The sequence below is a fragment of the Heterocephalus glaber genome, unplaced genomic scaffold (genome assembly GCF_053883595.1).
Source record: "Heterocephalus glaber isolate CG9 unplaced genomic scaffold, H.glaber_assembly_v1.0 deba00001720, whole genome shotgun sequence".
NCBI lineage: Eukaryota > Metazoa > Chordata > Mammalia > Rodentia > Bathyergidae > Heterocephalus > Heterocephalus glaber.
Window position 1 is genome coordinate 1,166,275 of NW_028258433.1, and position 18,582 is coordinate 1,184,856.

An 18,582-nucleotide genomic window follows, 5' to 3' on the forward strand; every position below is an offset into this window, starting at 1 on the left:
GGAATGTCTTGAATGCCCTCCACTTCCATGGTAGCCACTGTCCCTACCACCACCCTGTGCAGTACACAGGCAGATGTCAGCACCTCCATTTAACAAAGGAGCCGAGTGGTGACTCATTACCTGGCACACGGAGGTAACGAGATTAGTGCCAATTCTCTCCTATCCGTGGAGAACCTTCCCCTCTCCCACTGGTGATTTGCAAGAGGCAGAGAAGACCTTTGAAATCGACTCACTTGTAAACTTCTCTGCACCAAGGAACCTTAGTGAGCCCAGCTCTCCTGTGTGGTAGATTTGTATCAATCACCAGAAAGAGTGCTAGGGTGGAGCTGGATGACTTCCCACCAGGAGCTGGAGTTGAAGGTCATTCTCAAAGCTGGTGTTGCATCAGTGCATGGACATCAAGCAGTGACTGACTTCAGGTGACACCCTCCTGCCCTCTCATCCATGATGGCCAGGAGGTGAGGATCTTGTCCACATCTGCGACTCCATCAAATGTTTAAACATGTGCACAAACATCACCACCACCACCACGACCACCACCAAAGACTGGCAAGCTGCTCTAGTTGTGAAGACTGGGAGTTAGTTCACTTAAATCACGTTTGCTAAATATCTTTTAAAAGCTAATCTGCTCTCAAACCTCTAGCCCCAAACCTCATAAAAACAATGGGGTTTCTGAATGCCAAACTGTTCATTTCTCATCTCAGCATGAGATGTCTCCATTTGCATCTGGAAGTGTTTCCAGCACCAGCAGGGTAGGAAGGCTGTGCAGCACTAAGCACCTGTGTGTGGGACCCTCCCCTCCTAGCAGCCCCTCCCTCCTTTTCTCTTGGGCATTAACACCACAGACACCAGAGCAAGCTCCACTGCACAGCCACTGTGCCCACCTAGTGGTTTCTGTTTGCACCCGTTAAAATGGCAGGGAGTGAGTGAGCTGTTTCTCCACCTCCCCACTGTACTGGTGGAATCATGTTGTCCCATTACTGAGAATTTAAAAGCATTGCTGGTAAAGTCACCCAAGGCCAGCTCCTGCCTGCTTCCCCACTCATTCCTCAGTCCCCTGGGATTAGGTGTTTGGACTCACTGAGATGCCAAAGAGCTTGCTGGGGCTGTTCATTTTGTGAGCAAAGGCACTGCCTGTTTTACTCCTCCTGAACCCTTGCTCACCTTGCATTTTTTATGGCTGTATTTATGGCTTGGTGGACAGGCTTAATTTAGTAAAATTTAGTTTGAACAGGGACTGACAGGCTTATCTACAGTTGTTCCACCCTTCCCCCCCTGCAGCCCCCATGCCTAGGTCTGTGAAAGGCCAGGACGGTTTCCCTGGCTATAGTTTCTTAGGACTCTTGTTACCTTGTATGCTGAGCTGTTTGAGGGCAGCCTTTGATTCACCAGAAATGTTTCATAACCACATGGTGTGAGAAGGCTTGCTTCAAGTGATATCCCCTCGGGCCTCCATAATGGAATTACTCCACAGGGGTTGAGGGAGCCTCATCATTGTTTTCCAAGAAACTACTGAAAATCTGCAGCACTTCAAGCAGCCCACGCAGCACCCCAGGTCAGCCACTAGATGACAGTGTAGCGCTGTGGGAACCAGGGTTTCACCTTGCACTTGGCCCAAATCTGGTTCAATGACCAGAGGTCACCTTCTTACAGGATACAAGAGGTCAGCCAGGAATGTGGCATGCCCTATGCCTATTTTCCAATTCCAGAATGCAGGGGAACTCTGGGATTCTTTGTGAAGCCAGCCCATTCTGTAAGGTAGAGGCTAGACTCTGGTTCTCATCTCAAAGTTGTATCCATCGATAATGGCACTGGGGGTGGGGTGTCCTTGTTCCCCAGACACACTGAGGCTTGTTTCCACACCACCCACACTCTGGGGTCTGGTTCCCCAAGCGGCCAGAGAACAAGAGATGTGTGTAGTGTGCTCTGGTACGGATTCTTGTCACATAGTCTTCATCATAAACATGCCGGGTGCCAGGAAGACAGCAGCGGGCTGCCCTTCTCTGTCCAGCCGCCTGGGTGTCTGCCTCCAATGCTATCCATCACGCGAACAAACTCAAAGGTTAACCCTTATCTTCCAGGCAACAGGTCTCCCAGTCCCTATGGCTCGTGGCTCTCGGTTTTGGGGAATTATGGCCACCTCATTTAATCTGCTTCCTGTGCAAAAACTACTTTGCTCCGGAGAGCTGAGGAAGTGCGATACCAACAACTGCCAGGATAGCTACAATCCTTGTGCCCATGCCTCTGCTCCCTGCACACAACGTGTTTCCCCTAACAAATGACGCAATGTGTGCCAATGAGTGAGGGGGTCCAGCTGAGACCCACGTCCTCCAGGACATGCCTGATGGCCAGTGACCACTGGGGCCCCAGCTCCAGGCAGGCCTGGACCCAGGGTGGGAAGTGGGGGAGAGAGAGCAGCACAATGCCTAAAAGGAGGGTTTGAGGGATTCCTTGGTTGAGGTCCAAGGAGTTGGGATGAGGATTTCTCCCAATAGCCAGAAGAACACAAGGCCCTGTGAGTAAAGCCACCAGGTGGTGGGAAAGCTGGAAGACGCTGAGACTTTTGTGGCAGGGCAGGCTTGGGATCCAGCCAAGAACAGATAGAATTCCCGAGATTACACAGTACACCTGGAAGCCATAGATAGAATTTATTAGAATTTGCAGAAGCATGAGATAATGTACCAAAAAATAGTTTGATTTTACAACATAAGGTATGGTAGGAAGTTGTCAATTTACAAGTGTGGTCAGCAAAAAGGGGAAAGAGCAGTTTCACATTTTTTAAAGGTGATGGATAACACCTGCACTAGTCCTTAAAATAAAAATAAAATATAATAAATGGAGGGGCCCAGCAGAGACCAACGTGATTTGCCATTAGCATCAGAATCTAAATCTAGTATCACATTATAAGAAACTATAAAGAAAACTATTAGAAAAATAGAACATCAAACAAGCAAAAAATATCATAAAATTTACATAATAAAAAACACATAACTTTTAATAATGGCTCCATGTTCAGTAGAAGAAAAAAATGTACTAGAGAAACCACAGCTGTCCAGGTTTGATAATAAACCAACCCTCATTATTAATATGACCCTTTGTGATCCTTTACCCATTGTCGCTGAAAGGCACAACTGAAGCAGGAAACTTATCTGAAATATATATTATAACTTCTCACGTGGGAAAATAAGTCCCAAGCTTAGAAAATCTGTCATCAAGAAACACGAAATCATCATACGCCTTGTTAACAAGTTAACAAAGTCTGAACGCATCTCCCAGCCCTGCTTCCCGACCCTGCTGGAGGCGCTGATACCCTGAGAACATCTGCTGGGACTGTTCTTTCTTCTCCTGGAGTTGTGCCCCTGGCACACACACAGGACGACCACGAGAGCTCTTTGGTAACTGTGAGAGCCTTGGCTGCACCAGGTCCCTCTGGGAAGAGCCTGTGGTTCAATCAAGCAACGGGCACAAAACAGCTCTGGATTAGTGATGAACATGAAAGCAAGGTGCATTTTTTGCCCTAAAAATCCAGCAGGCATCATAACCACTGTGACATCTGGAGTGTCGCATCTTGCACCACTGCATCAATAAAGCACTTCATGGCCCCATAAAAGTCTGGCAAAATGTACATTTTGCTCTCCCTTGGGAGCCTTACATAGAATACTCTCAAGACGGCAAACAGGTAGAGTTTAAATGATACATAACAATTATACATAACACATATTCAGTTCTGTTTGAGTTTGAACTCTGTAACAGTTCCACACACGGTGCCATGCACCCTCTGCCCAATGACTCCATTGTCCTGGCAGCTCAGGAACCCACCACAGTGTGGGCCCAGGCATACTTCTCCATAGAGAGGGACAGGCACCCTGGCACCTAGGCCCCTCACTGTCTTTGTGGCATTGGCTCTTGGGTGCCAACAGAACCATCAGATCTTGTAAAGAAATGTGTCCATGTGAACAAGGAGCATTCAAGTCAGGCAAATGGGCCCTGGCACACAGCCAGGCAGGTTTTCTCTAGCATTGAGGTTAACATCTGCCAGTGCCCCTGCCCTTGCCTCCAAGTCTGGGTGGGGCCTCTATAGGGTGTATCCACACACCCCAGAAACCCCACTTCCTGCCTATTCTTCACAGCTGTCTCTAAGCTTCACCCCACCTTAGGCAAGAGCAGGATTACAGCCTGCTTGGGGATGGGGCAAGGGGACTAAGCAGCTATTCCCACCTGTTTCCCCAGCCACACAGATGAAGCACAGCAGATGCAATGGACAAGGTGGGGATAGGCCGCATGTCACCTCTGGGGTGCACTGTTGGTGGGGAGTGTGCCGGTGCCTCGGGCATGAGGGGTGGAGAAGCCTGGGAGCCCGTCAGTCACTTCCGGCTGCCACATCACAGGAGGGCGGGTACCCGAACCACCACATCGGCCAATGGGACCGGGTGGCTGACTGCCTGACAGAGATAAGAGACTCAATGGAAAGAGGTTTTGCTATTGCAAAAATAAAATCCAAACTGGGGGAAAATGTGGGCAATCCTAACAGTATAAATTTAGTAATCTTTCTGAATCAGCCCAGAAAAGAAAGTGTACCATTCTTTCCTCTTGGTTTGAAAGACAGTCTGACCCACAAGGGCCTGCTTAAGGGGTGTGTGTGCGTGTGTGTGTGTACAGAGGCCCCACGTCTCCTGGGACAGTTCCCTCCCTGTGGTGAGGGCCCCCACCTACTGGGGCTCTACTGCTGCCCTGGAGGTGCCCTTTACCCCCACTTTTTAGCAGAGTTCCTGGGAGACAGAGCTCTTCATGAATTGGGTTCCTCACGAATTTATGCCCAGAGACAGGAAAGATGCTTACTAATTGAAAACGTCTCTCTAAGGTGACTCTTTGGAGCTGAGGCAAGATGAAAGTGTATTCCTGCAGGATGTGTGTGTCTTCAGAATGTGTAAATTCTGACCGCAGGAAAATACTGTCCCAGCCACGCAGCTCTGAATGATATTCTTATTTGGGCAGAGGGTTAAGAGAGGTGAAACTACTGGTCACTGTTGAGGCTTAGGGGAGGGAGGCTGTGTGTTTTTACTTCAGGAGAAAGAGTGAGGGATGCAATAAGAAAGTATATTGAATTTGTGAGGCTTACTCCAAGACATCACCGTCCTGGTACACAGGTGGGAAGGCCCCTGGCCACAGTATGCACCTGTTCTTAAGGAAACCACAGTGACCAATAAACTATTCACATAAGTCACCTTTCCTAGGTGACTAGGAAGTCATTCTGCCAACAAGGGAGGATGCAAGAATCCCACATTCCCCCTCCTAGTGCCTGTGTGAGCTCCTATGTCCCATGCTGAGGCACCTGAGAGGGAGAGGAGGAGGGATCTCCTATCAGCATGTCCATATGATAGAGTCCATGGAGGGGTAAACCCAAAATTTATGTTTCAACTTTCTAGAACAATGCAGGTTGCTAACTGAATGTCAAGTGTAAATAGACTACTGGGTGCTGTCTTGTACAGAAATTTTAGCCAGAAAAAAATTAAAGTTAAGAAAAAAACAAAAATTTTCTCCCCATTACCTACCTCACTGGATACCCTCTTTGCCTTATATTTTCTTTGTCTGCATAGAAAAATAACCACAAAAAATCAGGCAAACAAATAGCTGTTGTAAGAAGACAACAGATAACCAAAACCCAACAAAATAAGTTAATATTTATCGAAATATTTTATAGCACCAATCTACATGAATTTAAATACATTTCTTTGGACGCCCAAGCTTGGGGTGGGGCTTATGATACTCTGTGAAATACAGCTGATCTTTAGAAAGCTTCCAGCCAGAGGTCCAGGTCCGGTACAAAGGCCCGGCTCTTGGCCGTGTGGCCACCCTCTTCCGGCTGCCCAGACCTCTAGGCTATTAGACTAATTTATTCGCTAGCACTGAGGGTGAAACCCAGAGCCTTGCCTGCCACCAATCCCCATCCCCAGCTCACTTTCACTAACTCGTGCATTTCTCTCCAAGAACCTTCTGCAGCAGAGGGAAGAAGCCAACTGCCCCCAGGCTAATTGTATCGAAGGCTAGGCAGGGACAGAATGGAAGGCTAGGCTTCAAAAGCACCACTTTCCTCCCCATGGTGTCTCCCTCACCCCATCCAAGCCAGTCTTGGTGGCTCTGAATGGTACTCTATGTGGAAATGAGGCTCCATCTCTTCTGTCTCGTCCCATGGCTTCAATCTACAAGGAGTGTTAGAACATGCTGTGGGCTGTGGGCCGCACCTAACTACAGGGAAGAGGAAGGGGTGCAGCGTGTACACAGAGGGACACTGGCATCCCAGCTAGACCTACAGCTCCCAGGCCTCTGGAGGCACAAGGTCCAAGTCATGGATACAATCTCACCAGTTTACCAAGCCACAGCCCTTGGAAGACAGATACATGAGAGGGACAGCAATAGGACTGCAAGTCATCTCCCTTGTGGGCCACACAGCCTAAACCATGTGCCAATGGCATGTGGAATTATTTGGCCATTTGTCAAGTTAACGTTAGGGCCCAACTTAACTGGGTGGAGTGATTCATGGCAACTAACAGGAGGATTCCATTTCATCACATGTAGCAGGCCACATAGGCCATGTCGGGGCCAGAAGCATCACGACCCCGCACCGGGTTGCCACTTGTCCTGAGGATTTTCCAAGACCCGTGCAACTCAGTGAATGGCAACGACCCAAGGAAAACAGGGTTCTCGGCTCTGCCAACTTGAGACCAGTGCTACACGAACACAGCCTCGTGTTCCAGTTACTCAGAACACACAGGCAGTGGTGACAGACAAAAAAGCATCAGGGACTGTCCCAGTCCTGGAGGGAAGAGGACTAGAGAATGCCCCCGGTTTATGCACACACACACACTCACACACTCACTCACATGTGAGCAGTCAGCCCTCCCCCACCTTGATGCTCCTGCTCCCACAAGAGCCTCCCCTCTCCCATGCGAAGACAAATCACCTGCCCTCAGTCCTGCTGCTGTGCCACGGAACGGGATCCACTCATCACCGAGTCAGAGCAAAGCCCTGCTTGGAGGGGAGATGGTGGGGAGAAGCCCCATCCTAACAACCCATCTGGAAGCAACTCAGAGGGCAGAAGTGGCTCTGGGTATGGCATAGCCGGGGTTTTGTGCTACTCATCGTGATCTATGGCCAGCTGTTCAGGGCTGAAGGGGAAGATGGCTGCTAAAGATCAGGGGTCTGTACATTTGCAATACCAGAGCAGTCCAGGAAGGGAGGTCTGTTTCCAAGGCAGGAGACAAGGGATCTCCCTTCTGCCCAGGGGTGCAGCAGCAAGGCTGAGCTGATGAGGGGAGGGGTTTATTTCTTTGTTCAGAGGAAAATGAGGAGACAGGTGCCCAGACACAGCCAGGTGGTCTGGGCCAGAGAGCTGTCAGAGGTGACCAGGGCCTTGTGAGCTGGCTGCAGGGCCAGGGCCAGCCAGGCACGTTGGCTGTGGCTGAGGCTGGAGTTTAGCTGGCTGCACCTTTGGTGTCATTGGAGGTGTCACAAATATGGGTGGTTTCTGTTGCATCAGGAGAGAAAGGGAGGTACCTCCCTGTCCTCTACAGCCATCCCTTGGGGCTGCTGCCACCTCCGGCGGGCAGGGCTGCAGGTCATTTGCACTGGTCCAAATTGCCATCTGTAGTCCTTGCCTGGTCAGCAGCCAGGGATGCCTCCTCACTGTGCCACAGCCCATAGCCGAAGTAGATGCTGAAGCCTGCAAGGCAAGACAGAGAAGAGCCATGAGCAGAGCAAGCAGTGCACCCCGTATAGGAGGCTGGACTCAGAACCAGAGGGCTGCCAGGGCTGCCTTCCACAGCTGTAGAAACATGGCTCTTCAAAGTTCAGCCAAAGTGACAGTGTTGCTTCTACTATGGCAAAGCACGCACATCATTTCGGAGAGCCTCACATGGTGGCCTTCCTAAGCAGCCAGGTGGAGGCCATGAAGGGCACTGGGCCCTTTGGGCACTGGGCTTAACACCTGTCCACCCCGGAGGGCCTAGGAGAATCACAAAATCATGCTGCTTCCTGGTAAGATGGGATTTCCAGTGGGTACCAGAGGTCCCCAGGCTCTGTGCTTAGACAGTCTGCATGGGCCCTAATTTTTCTAAATAAGTGATAGTCACATTGCAGGAAACATTTTAGTGCCCAGAAATGTACTTAATACAAAAATCCACACCTCTGTTCCAGCGTTCAAGACTTTAAAGGTCTGTAGTGGAGCCTGGAACCTGTGCTTCTAACTACCCACTGAGGAATCACGAACAGATGGCCAGGGGTACCTTGTATAGCTGACACTGGACAGCCATGGATAGCAGGAGCCCAGGAAGTGACTTCATGCTCTAGAATATAAGGATTTGTATGGGAATAGTGGGAAGAGGTGTCCACTCTACCAAGAAGTGACCATAGTGAGCTGTGAGCAAGTCTGTCTAATTAGACATGGACTACATTTTGCTGAGAATGAGGACCAGTCCTGCGATTACAGAGCAGAGTAGCCCTCGAGAAAAAGTACCACTCATGAGCCCCAGGAGGCCAAGAGGCAGCAGCTATCAGCCCCATAGCATCTGAACCCATGGCTGAGGAGCTTGGCTAGGACAGTCCTCAGGGCCAAAGGTCAAAGCCAGTCCCCTTGGCATCAGTACAAGAACTAAGACACTAAGGGGAAGAATCTGAGTCTGGCCCATCCAGCCCCAGAGGGAGGAGGATACAAACAGTCATAGAGATGTTTACCAGCACCCAAGCAGCTGGGCCTCAAACTAGGTTGCAGCCTCCAAACGCTGTACCTACCCCTGGTCATCTACTATCAGAAGTAAGACAGCTGCTGTCCCTTTAAGAGCCCTGGCCATTCCTCCCCCAGGCTCAAAATTCTGTCTTTCTACAGAGAAGCCATGGGAGTCTGGATCCTGCAGCCCACAGACCAGGTGCTGGGCAGGTGGAGGGAGGCATAGCCTCTACTTTCCTATCGGGGGAAATGTGTGCCTTATTGACAGTACTCATGACCTTGTGCTCAAGCTCGGGCCTGATGAGATAACTAGCTTGGGCAATGGGCTATTAAGATGAAAAGGGAGGGAGGACCCACAATCTACTAGGAGTTTAAGGTAGTTTTCCTTGTGTTATGAAATCTTGAACAAGGGAGGTTCTATGACAGTAAGGATGCAGTCAAGTAGCAGGGAAGACAGATGAGCAATCCCTGCACAGTCTCAGAAGGCTGGGGGCAAGAGAAACAAGACTACTGAATGTGTTCGTTGCAGTAAAACCCATGACTCAACATACCTATCAGCATCCAGACTGCAAACCGGACCCATGTGCCCTGGTCTAGCTGCATCATGAGATAGATGTTCACAAAAATGCTCAGGATGGGGAGCACTGGCAAGAAGGGCACCTGCAGAGACAGAAGGTGGCATCAGATCTGACAAAGGCTGGCCAACCCAACATAAATCCCCACACTCCCAAACACATGCAAATCAAGTGGGAGTCTGGTTCTAAGCTACCAATTGTCAAAGTGAGTGTTCCATTCTAATTTTCCTCTGGTTATTCTCCTGCTAAAGAAAGGACTAGAAGAGGGGTTTCCATTTCATTTCTAAGGATGAATTATTTTCGTATTCGTACAATCTAAAAATACAGAAGCCTGGTCATCTCCAAGGCTTGGCAGTGATATGTGATGCCCCTGTGGGTGTACCCATCCCCTGAGAGCCAGGGGCAGAGAGGGGCCCACCCTGGCCTTCCAGAATCAGGCCCCTGCTCAGCAGGCCCCCTCTGGGCTGGTAGCACCCCATCCCATATTCCCTGAGATTGGCTGGCAAGAAGGCTCTGTGTGGAGCACCCATGCAGGGTTGGCTCCCAGCAGGAAGGCCAGATCTGTGGCCTACCAGGAGCTTCCCACAGGCCCATTAGGCCAAGCTGCTCACCTTAAATGAAAGCTTGGTCTTGCTCTCAGGCTGCCTCCAGATGATGCCCATGACCGCTGCACTGAGAAGGGTCGATCCTGTGACCACAAGGATTGCCCACAGCTCCCCTTTGCCTAGAGCCTCTCTTCCAATCACGGCCACAATGCATATAGTGATGATAAAAATAGCTAAGGGGGAGAAAAGAGAGAGTAGTCCAAAGTCAACCATTTCTCTAGTCTCCACAGTTACCCTTGGTTCTCCCTAAAACCTGGCAAGAAGGTGGTACCGACTACAGTTACAGAAACACTGTTGTCAGTCACAGCCTGGTAACAAAACAGACACTCATCTCCAGCAACATCCCCTACTCCACTTCCATGCCCACTGACAAGAGAATCAGCAATGCCAACAGCAAGACCCCAAACCCTTAACATGGAAGAGTCAAGCACTTACCTATGAGGCTGGCTGAAATGTTCACAATGAGTCCAGATAATTTGGAAGGCTCCATATTTTTAGGTGTGAGTATGCTTTTCAAAGATAACTTTTCTGCTTTTGGTAAAAAGCCTGTCTGGGAATCGCTGGTGCTCACCAGCTCATTCTGGTCGACTTGATCTAGCTCATCAGTTGTTCTGGCCATTTGGTATACCAGGTTAGGCTGTTCTGGCTGATACCTGTAAGGAAATGGAGGGTATGTGACCACTGTAATATGCTTGCATTAAGCAAAAGGACATGCACCAGTTTAAGTTCTTAGAAAGCCATCAGAGGAAAACTGCCTGGGACACAAGGCATAAAATAGGAAAGAGGGAGTTGAAAGGGTAAGTCTCTAGCAATGCAGAGGTGGAGGAGGAGACACCTGAGTCCTCCTTCCTGCTTCTGGGCAACACCCTCGCTTGATGTCCCTGTTCTGGGAGGAGCATAAGCTCCACTGTGAAGCAGCCTAGGGCAATGTCCTGAGAGGATTTCTTTTGCTCTGTGAAGCAACAGTGGCCGTGGAATGTTAAGGTATTAGGTCACTTCCCACAAAACTATGGTCACAAGTGAGCTAAATGAAAGGCCAGAAATAGAAAGCAATAATACTGGGATCCTATTTGCTGCAGTGAGCTAGAGAATTGTGTCCATAGGCTGATGGATTTGAGATTTTGTGTGTGTGTGACATAATTTGATCAATTTAGTCTAAAACTTCAAATGGCTTGGAGTAAATAACTCTAGAGCTGGGTGAAGGATGTAGCCTGTGGCATTATTTCCAAGAAACAAGCTGCCTGCAAATAAAGCATCTGTTTTAAATGAGATGTCTCATCTTCCAACCCAAAATGAACAGAGTACAAATCTTCTCCACTAGCTTTGAAAAACAAAGTGCTTTCTGAATTATTTTTCGTAACATCAACTTCAACAGTGACCCTAAAAACAGTTAACCATTTTTGCACTGATTCACTTGTGTAACATGACTCAGTCAGTTAAGAAAGTGGAGACACCTCAGAGAACACTCTAGTGCTCAGCCTGAGGAGAGATGAGGAGCCCACCAGTTTTGCTGATTCTACAGAGCCACTGCTCAGGCTCAGCCTAAGTTTTATTAAAGTAGGAGCTGAATACAGCAGAAATGGAATCAGCGGCCTTGAAAGTACAAATTCCTCAAAAGAGATAAGAAGGCTCTTGCGGGGTGGCCAACACAACAAATGCTATTTCAGACCATCCCTAAAGTGGAGACCTTTCCGCAGAGCAAAGAATAATGAGAGTCTAGGCGCATGCTTTGAGAGGGTGCCTGGAATGGATGAGAATACCAAGACACCAAGTCTAAGACCAGGAGCTGCTTACTGTTTCAAAACACAAACAGCCAAAACCTGTAAAATGTCTGTGAACCTCACCTAGGCCATTCTGCACCGTAGACCAGGATTCATTCCCCCATCCACAGGGAAACCAGGCTACCGAAGCATCATACTGACCTAACTGCACAGGCCTTGGTCTTCCAATTTCCTCCAAGTTCAGCCCCTAACCCCCTCTGGACCAGCCACAGCCATTGGGTTACCTCAAAAATTGTGATCCCAGGACTCAGACTCAACAGTGGAGTTGAGAAGCTGTTATCTTCCTAACAGCTAGCTGGAAGTATAAGGGCACATTACAGAAGGAAGTAGGAGTGACCCTTGACTCTTTTCTAGTACATCCTCCCAACCAGGCTCTCAATTACCACATCCCATCCTCTCCTTGGGACCTCCCAATGAAGCTATTACCAATGTAAAAGTTACACAGCGACCGTGGCATACTTACGTTTGTCATGGAGCCCGGGAAAACTACACATACCTTAAGACCAATACACAGGCAGCCACCAAAGAGTAAGCCAGGAGAGTGCCAATGGACATGAGGTCCACCAAGTCCTTCAGGTCAAAGAGGAAGGCCATCACAGCTAGGAAGAGAGACATCGGGATTTATGAATGGTCCTCTGCACACATCAATAGCCAGGACCACTGACTATCTGTGGCCCAGGGTATCCAAGGGATGCTACTTATTCCCAGTCCAACCACCAGCCTTTCCATGGAAAAATACTTCTTTCAGGGAAGACAACTTCTGGGTTAAAACACACGCACAATCCTCAACAGACAATAACAATAATAAATATTTATATAAAAATACTTTTATTCTTTTTTGATCCTCACAACTTTGCAAACCACACCTACACAATAGATGAAGGAATTAAGTTCAGACAGGATTAAAAACCTTATCCCAGGTTAAACAAGCTACAAACAGAAGAGCCAGGATCCACCCACCCATCTATTCTCCATCCACTCAATTATACATCTACCCAGCAATTCATCCATCCATCCATCCATCCATCCATCCATCCATCCATTCTCCATCCATCTTCTACATATGAATCATCCATCCATCATCTATCTAGCCACTGCCCATCCATCACCCACTCACCCACGCACCTTCCATACAACACTGATTGAGAGTGTGCCAGTCCCTTAGGGTACGCACTATTAAATAAGGGAGACCGCAGTCCCTGGCCTCACCGACAGTATCTGCTCCAGACATATGCATCAATAGGTGACAGTGAAGGGAAGGTGAAGGAGGGCAAATCTGGTTGTTACAAGGCCTCAGAGGGGCTCCTAACTCAGACAGGTGAGTAGGGAAAGCAGAATTGTTTTTCATATATAAAGTCACTTCACAAGCAAGACATCTGCAGAGCTATCCCCTAATGATATCAGCCCCTTCACACACACACACAAGCTTTATTTTTTGGGGGGGGTGGGGGGTACCAGGGATTGAACTCGGAACCTTGCAATTGCAAGGCAGGCGGCAGAACCACTGAGCGAAATCCCTGGTCCACACACACCAGCTTCACGGATTAAACATGCATGCTTGAGGTAAGGGTGTAACTCAGTGGTACAGCACTTGTCTCATGTGCAGAAGACCCTGCGTTCAATCCCCAGCACTGCAAATGATGATGATGATGTATACATGTTGATTTGAAAATCTTTTTATAAGCATACATGCTTCTATTTATGTTGATATGTATGTCAAACTTCACATTTAAATAATAACTTGGCAAGTCCTACTTTAAAATATTTTCAAAACACATGGAATTAATACAAGTTAAAACATACACATGAAACCACTATTTTTCCACAAATATCTCTAAAGCCACGCTTGATCACTACAAGTCAAACACACTTAAATTAAGGATAAATAATATGATTAAAGAGTAATGAAGGCCTCTGGATAATTAGAGAAGTATCCTACTGTGCATGCCATGAATGCCTACATTTCTCTTCACAGAGAAATCCGAAACAAATTTCTTCCATGTGAGGAGATTTTAGAAAACCAGAAACTTGTATTTCCACCAAATGAAAAGAGAGAGCAAATCCTTGGTTTGATGAATGGCATGTACTTTATAATCACTTGAAAGATTACAGTTCAATCTCCTTTTATTGGCACAGAAAGGAAATTGAGGCTAGTCTTTAGGATGACCAAATTACATATAAACACTAAAAAAATTTACTATTTCCAATTACTTAATCCCTTAATTATGCTGCATATATTCTAACATACAGCACCCTTCAATCTGAACATTGTGATCACTCACAAAAGTGGAGAATTATTCCAAAAACTTGTTACATACATAAAAATTGCTTTCTTTTTTCTTATAACAGTAATCCACAAAACTAAGCACACATGAATAATTAGTTCATTTCAGATGGTTGAGGGTCACTGTGGTGTACACTGTGACTGGTACCCCATGCCCTAATTTACTAAAAACACTCACCACTGAACTCAGACCCTGGAAGAAACCTGGCTGCTTTTGGTATAACACAAATCGGGAATCAGGAGCTAGCTCTGCCCTCTTGAGTGTGCATCCTCTCTGCGTCTCTCTTGCCTCTACTTCTCCACTTGTACAGTGGGCTGGTTCCTGGTTCTTGGGGCTCTAACATGCAGTCACCAAACAAGGAAACCTAAAACAGTACATAGCAGTGTGTATGAGCTCCACCTCAGCTCCCTATTTCCTTCATCGGGGATGCTGGACCATCACACAGCTCAGAGCTCTCCTTCGTGACTTCACTGGTCCTCTCAGGGGTAAACCTGACTAGAAAAAGAAACCTCCTCTAGGTGTGCTATTATTTATAAACTCAGGGGCAAATAGCACCCTCCACATGCCCTGTGGAATTGGTGGCACATTTTATAAAACACTGACTGTGAGGGACACTCATTTGCTAGAGAATCCAGGAGTGAAGATATGGATTCGCAGGGACTAACCAAAAGTCCCACTTGGCTTGTGTAATACAAGATGTCAACCTGCTGAAGTGTACTCAGGGAGATGTTCAAACGGAGAAAGGTGGACGGTTTAAAGGGACAGTGTGTGTTTTAAGCTCTATCTGTGGAGAGGGTAATGAGTTCAGACTCTGAGAATTCCATCACATCCTCTGTAAAACTGGCTTCTCTGTCTTTTGTCAGAGGGGCAGTTATCTTTCAAAAATCAGGTTCCAAGTGTAAAAACCAAGGGTTAAAAAGGCAAATTACAATTTCTCACAGAGCTGCCCAAGTTAAGATGTCTCCCTGAGGAGTGATAACTGTTGTTAAAATACTGACAGATGAAACTACAGTAGTTCTGGTACTTACCAGCAATAGCACCTGAGGCTAGTGTGGCGATTACTGGTGTTTTGGTTCTATCATTGATTCTGGCCAGAAACTTAAACAGCAGTCCATCTTCGGCCATGGCGTAGATAACTCGTGGCATGGGAAACATGGAACCTAGAAGACTAGGTGGGAAGAAAGGGCAAAATGCATGAGTGAAACTAGCTTATCAGGACCAGAGGCACCGAATGAGACTATGTATGGTTTACCATCGAAAGGGGTCAGTTTCTCATCAAGAACTGGTTCTTCTCCAAACTGTGTAAATCCCCCATCTATGAGACTCAGTACTTGGTCTATCGACCCAGAAAAAACACATACTCTTAAGTGTGGACAAAGGTAAGCTGGGCACATAGCTCAGTGGTACAGTGCTTGCCTAGTATGTGCAAGGTCCTAGGTTCAATCCCCAGTGCTTTACGTGTGGATAAAGGTAAAGAAAAGGGAACATCTATGTTAAGTTGGCACGCAATCTAGACATAACTGAATGGAAAGGAAATTTTATATTTATTCTTATAATTATGTCTAGCTGAATCAAACAGGAAACAAAAGCATCATTGCATTCACAAGGATTTCTCTGTGGGAAATTAATAGTTAGCAAGTAGCTCCTGTTTATACAGGTTAGCATCAAATACCAGTAAAAGGTTTGCTTTTACAAAGTAGTCCCTCCTTTACAACCAAATTAAGGGCCAGAATATGGTGGTCAAGAGAAGGCCTGGACCAGAGGTCAATGGTTAGGCACACAGAACCTGTCGCTTATTAATCAGATCACGTCCAAAAGGTGGTCCTGGGAGCTTAGTGGTAAAAAATACGATAGTCTCTCTTTCTCCATGGTTTAGCTTTCTGTCGTTTTAGTTACTTGTGGTTAATCACAGTCCAAAAATATTAAATGGAAATTTCCTGAAATAAACAGTTGAAAATTTTGACCAGCTTTTATTATAATATATTGTTATAACTGTTCCACATTATTATTAGATATTGTTCATCTCTTACCCCAGGCCTATGTTGTAAATTAAAGTTCATCACAGGTATGTATATGTTAGGAAAACATCTTCCACAGGGGGTCTTAGAGTAGATCTCCCTATAAATGGGAGAAACTACCTTACTAGTAATACAAGTAACCCTTGGGATTGATTAATAGCTACAGAGCATGGGAAAAGGCACACATCCAGAGTTGTTGCGCTGGTCTGAATGCAAGGAGAAAAGGGAGCACCAGGCTGTGTACCGCTTCCCACTGGCCTCGCTAGCCTGACACCTTCAGCAGAACCAGCCCCATGAGGAGTGAGGAGTGGCACTGGGAAGCTGCTCACCTGGTGGAAAGTGCACAGAGAGAACCGACAGCCACTGCATACTTGGCACCTTCCCAGCCCACATGCTTGAAGGCATCAGGCAGGGGGCTGTTTGTGTCCAGGCAGAAGTAGGGCATCATGAGTGTGAGAGCAGCAGACACTCCGAAGTATGCGATGAAGCAGATCAGAAGGGATGCAACGATGCCCACGGGGATGGCCTTTTGGGGGTTCTTGACTTCCTCACCTGGAATGAGCAAGAGTCAGATGGCAGGAGCCACTGCGCCCACCCACACAACATCAAGGACAGCCACCCGAGAATGTCCAGCCTGCAGGAACTGGGGTCTGCAGCTTCCTAATGCAGAGGAGGCCCTTGGTAACACACCATAGGCAGCCCCAGGGGGCCCCAGTCCTGGGATGGCCCTCCACCATTGCAATAATATCCAGCTAAGGGAAAGACTTGTTTCCCTTGGCTGAGAACATCCAGGAAGCTCAAGGGAGCCCAGCCTATTCAATCAACCAGACTGACATTATTTTCAAAGTTCTCATTTCTCCCAGATGACACAGGAGGGCAATCAGGCTGGAGCCATGCTGTTATTATACTGGTCTAACACCAGAGACCAGAGCTCTTAGTTATGTTCAAGACACAGTATCCTGTCAGGTACCACCACTCCGGGAAGTGATGAAAGAGGTAGAAGGAGATCAGTAGCAAGCTGCAACTCCTTACATTATTGGCATGTGCAAGAGTGGCAACTGGAGCAGGAAGTGAAGTTTTGGCTATGGGTAGTAGGAGCCTCTCATGTCTTCCAGGCAGGGGGGCAAGGGAGTAGTGGGGGGCAGGGCATACCAGTGGTAGCAATGCAGTCGAAACCCACGAAGGCATAGAAGCAGGTCGCTGCCCCCGAAAGGACACCAGAAAACCCAAAGGGCATGAATCCACCAACACCATGTTTCTCTATTTTTGTGTCACTAGGAAAAAAAAAAAGCCACAGTCAAAGATCGCAATTAAGCGCAGCACTCAAGTCCTGAAGAGAAGCAATACCAGATAGTCACCCTACCCTGTTAGGGTGCTGCCAGGCCCAGGGGCTTCAGACCCTGAATCATGGTCTGACAACTCCATGGGCAGCAGGCCTCCCTGTATTTCAGGGCCCAGAGCCATGATGGCACATACTATCACTGGTCCAGAAGCATCTTGTACATAATGACTTGCAGAGAGAGGTGGGGGAGTGGAGGGGCCCGACCACTGGGGCTGGCCCCATACCCTCCTCCCCAAGACCTCTGGGGACATGGAGACACAAAGCTGCCACCCAGAGGCACCATCCCCACCCAACATCCTGTACTTATCAGAAACTCAAGGCTCCCACACAGAAACTATGGCTAAAAAAAGAGAACTGTTTTAGTCAACCACGGCATCTCTCAAGTGCCCCTACACAGGAGGTCAACAACTGCCGAGATAGCTATGAATAGAAACAACCGATTGTCACCTTTGATGGTTCGATTTCAGCAGCTGTGAAGCAGGAGTGCCTCGGGAGGCTGGAGAATTGCAGTTAAGAGGGAAGAGAAATGTGAAGACTGAATCACTGACCAGAGAGAGGAGCCTGGCAGAAGGGTAGTGAGGGCTAGATCGCATCTTAGTCATGCAGATGAAAGAAAATAAGAAAAACACACGGAAGAGGAGCTTTGGATGACTGGCTGAGGGAGGGGGCAAAGGAAAAGGCATCTTACTGGCTCTTCGGGACTGACACAAGGTGGGTCAGACACCCCCAAGTGGGAGCTTCTGGAGCTGTGAACCAGGTGAGCCAGCTCCCTTGACAATGGCATCCACTGCACCTGCTCCTTGGACCTCAGTGGAGAGATCCTGATATACAAAGGCCCAACTGCAGGGAGGGCTGGTAAGAGAACAAGGCCAGGGGCAGAAAAATGGGGGGGGGGGTGGTAAATACACACATTTGCTTGTTTTATATAGAGAAAAACTAGAAGCCTCCCCACCAAACGTGATGAAAAAGACCACTCACTGTGGGAGTGGGGCTGAAGTACATGAAGAAAGGAATGGGAACAAGATCTCTTCACGAAAAGCTCTTAGAAACATTATGACACATGAACTGTGTGATTATTTTATTTACTCAAAAAGTTAAATTCAACTTTGAAGTTTGGGAGTTTCTGATCTCGGTTACAGAGTATGAATGTAAAATATCTACAGAATGTACTCTACAGGGCCTTGAACTAAAACATTTAGAAATAGTTTTCAAAGGCTCTTCATAGGTAACCAACACTTTAACCTGGTGAATGGA

General features: G+C 47.6%; 1 protein-coding gene across 4 annotated transcripts in view; it reads right to left on the minus strand.

Moving 5' to 3' along the window:
- Positions 1-2,633: 2,633 nt before the first annotated feature.
- Slc7a1 (solute carrier family 7 member 1) overlaps positions 2,634-18,582 on the minus strand; it is a 75,726-nt gene continuing 59,777 nt past the window's right edge. For all 4 annotated transcript variants that reach the window (XM_021236317.2, XM_087199506.1, XM_004854790.3 and 1 more), the window contains 8 exons: positions 17,139-17,260; positions 16,316-16,538; positions 14,997-15,136; positions 12,180-12,282; positions 10,338-10,555; positions 9,909-10,075; positions 9,274-9,382; positions 2,634-7,720 (listed from right to left, as the gene is read on the minus strand). In XM_021236317.2, the coding sequence (XP_021091976.2) occupies positions 7,617-7,720; positions 9,274-9,382; positions 9,909-10,075; positions 10,338-10,555; positions 12,180-12,282; positions 14,997-15,136; positions 16,316-16,538; positions 17,139-17,260 (1,186 nt within the window). In that variant the 3' untranslated portion in view covers positions 2,634-7,616. The remainder of the gene's footprint in view (positions 7,721-9,273; positions 9,383-9,908; positions 10,076-10,337; positions 10,556-12,179; positions 12,283-14,996; positions 15,137-16,315; positions 16,539-17,138; positions 17,261-18,582) is intronic.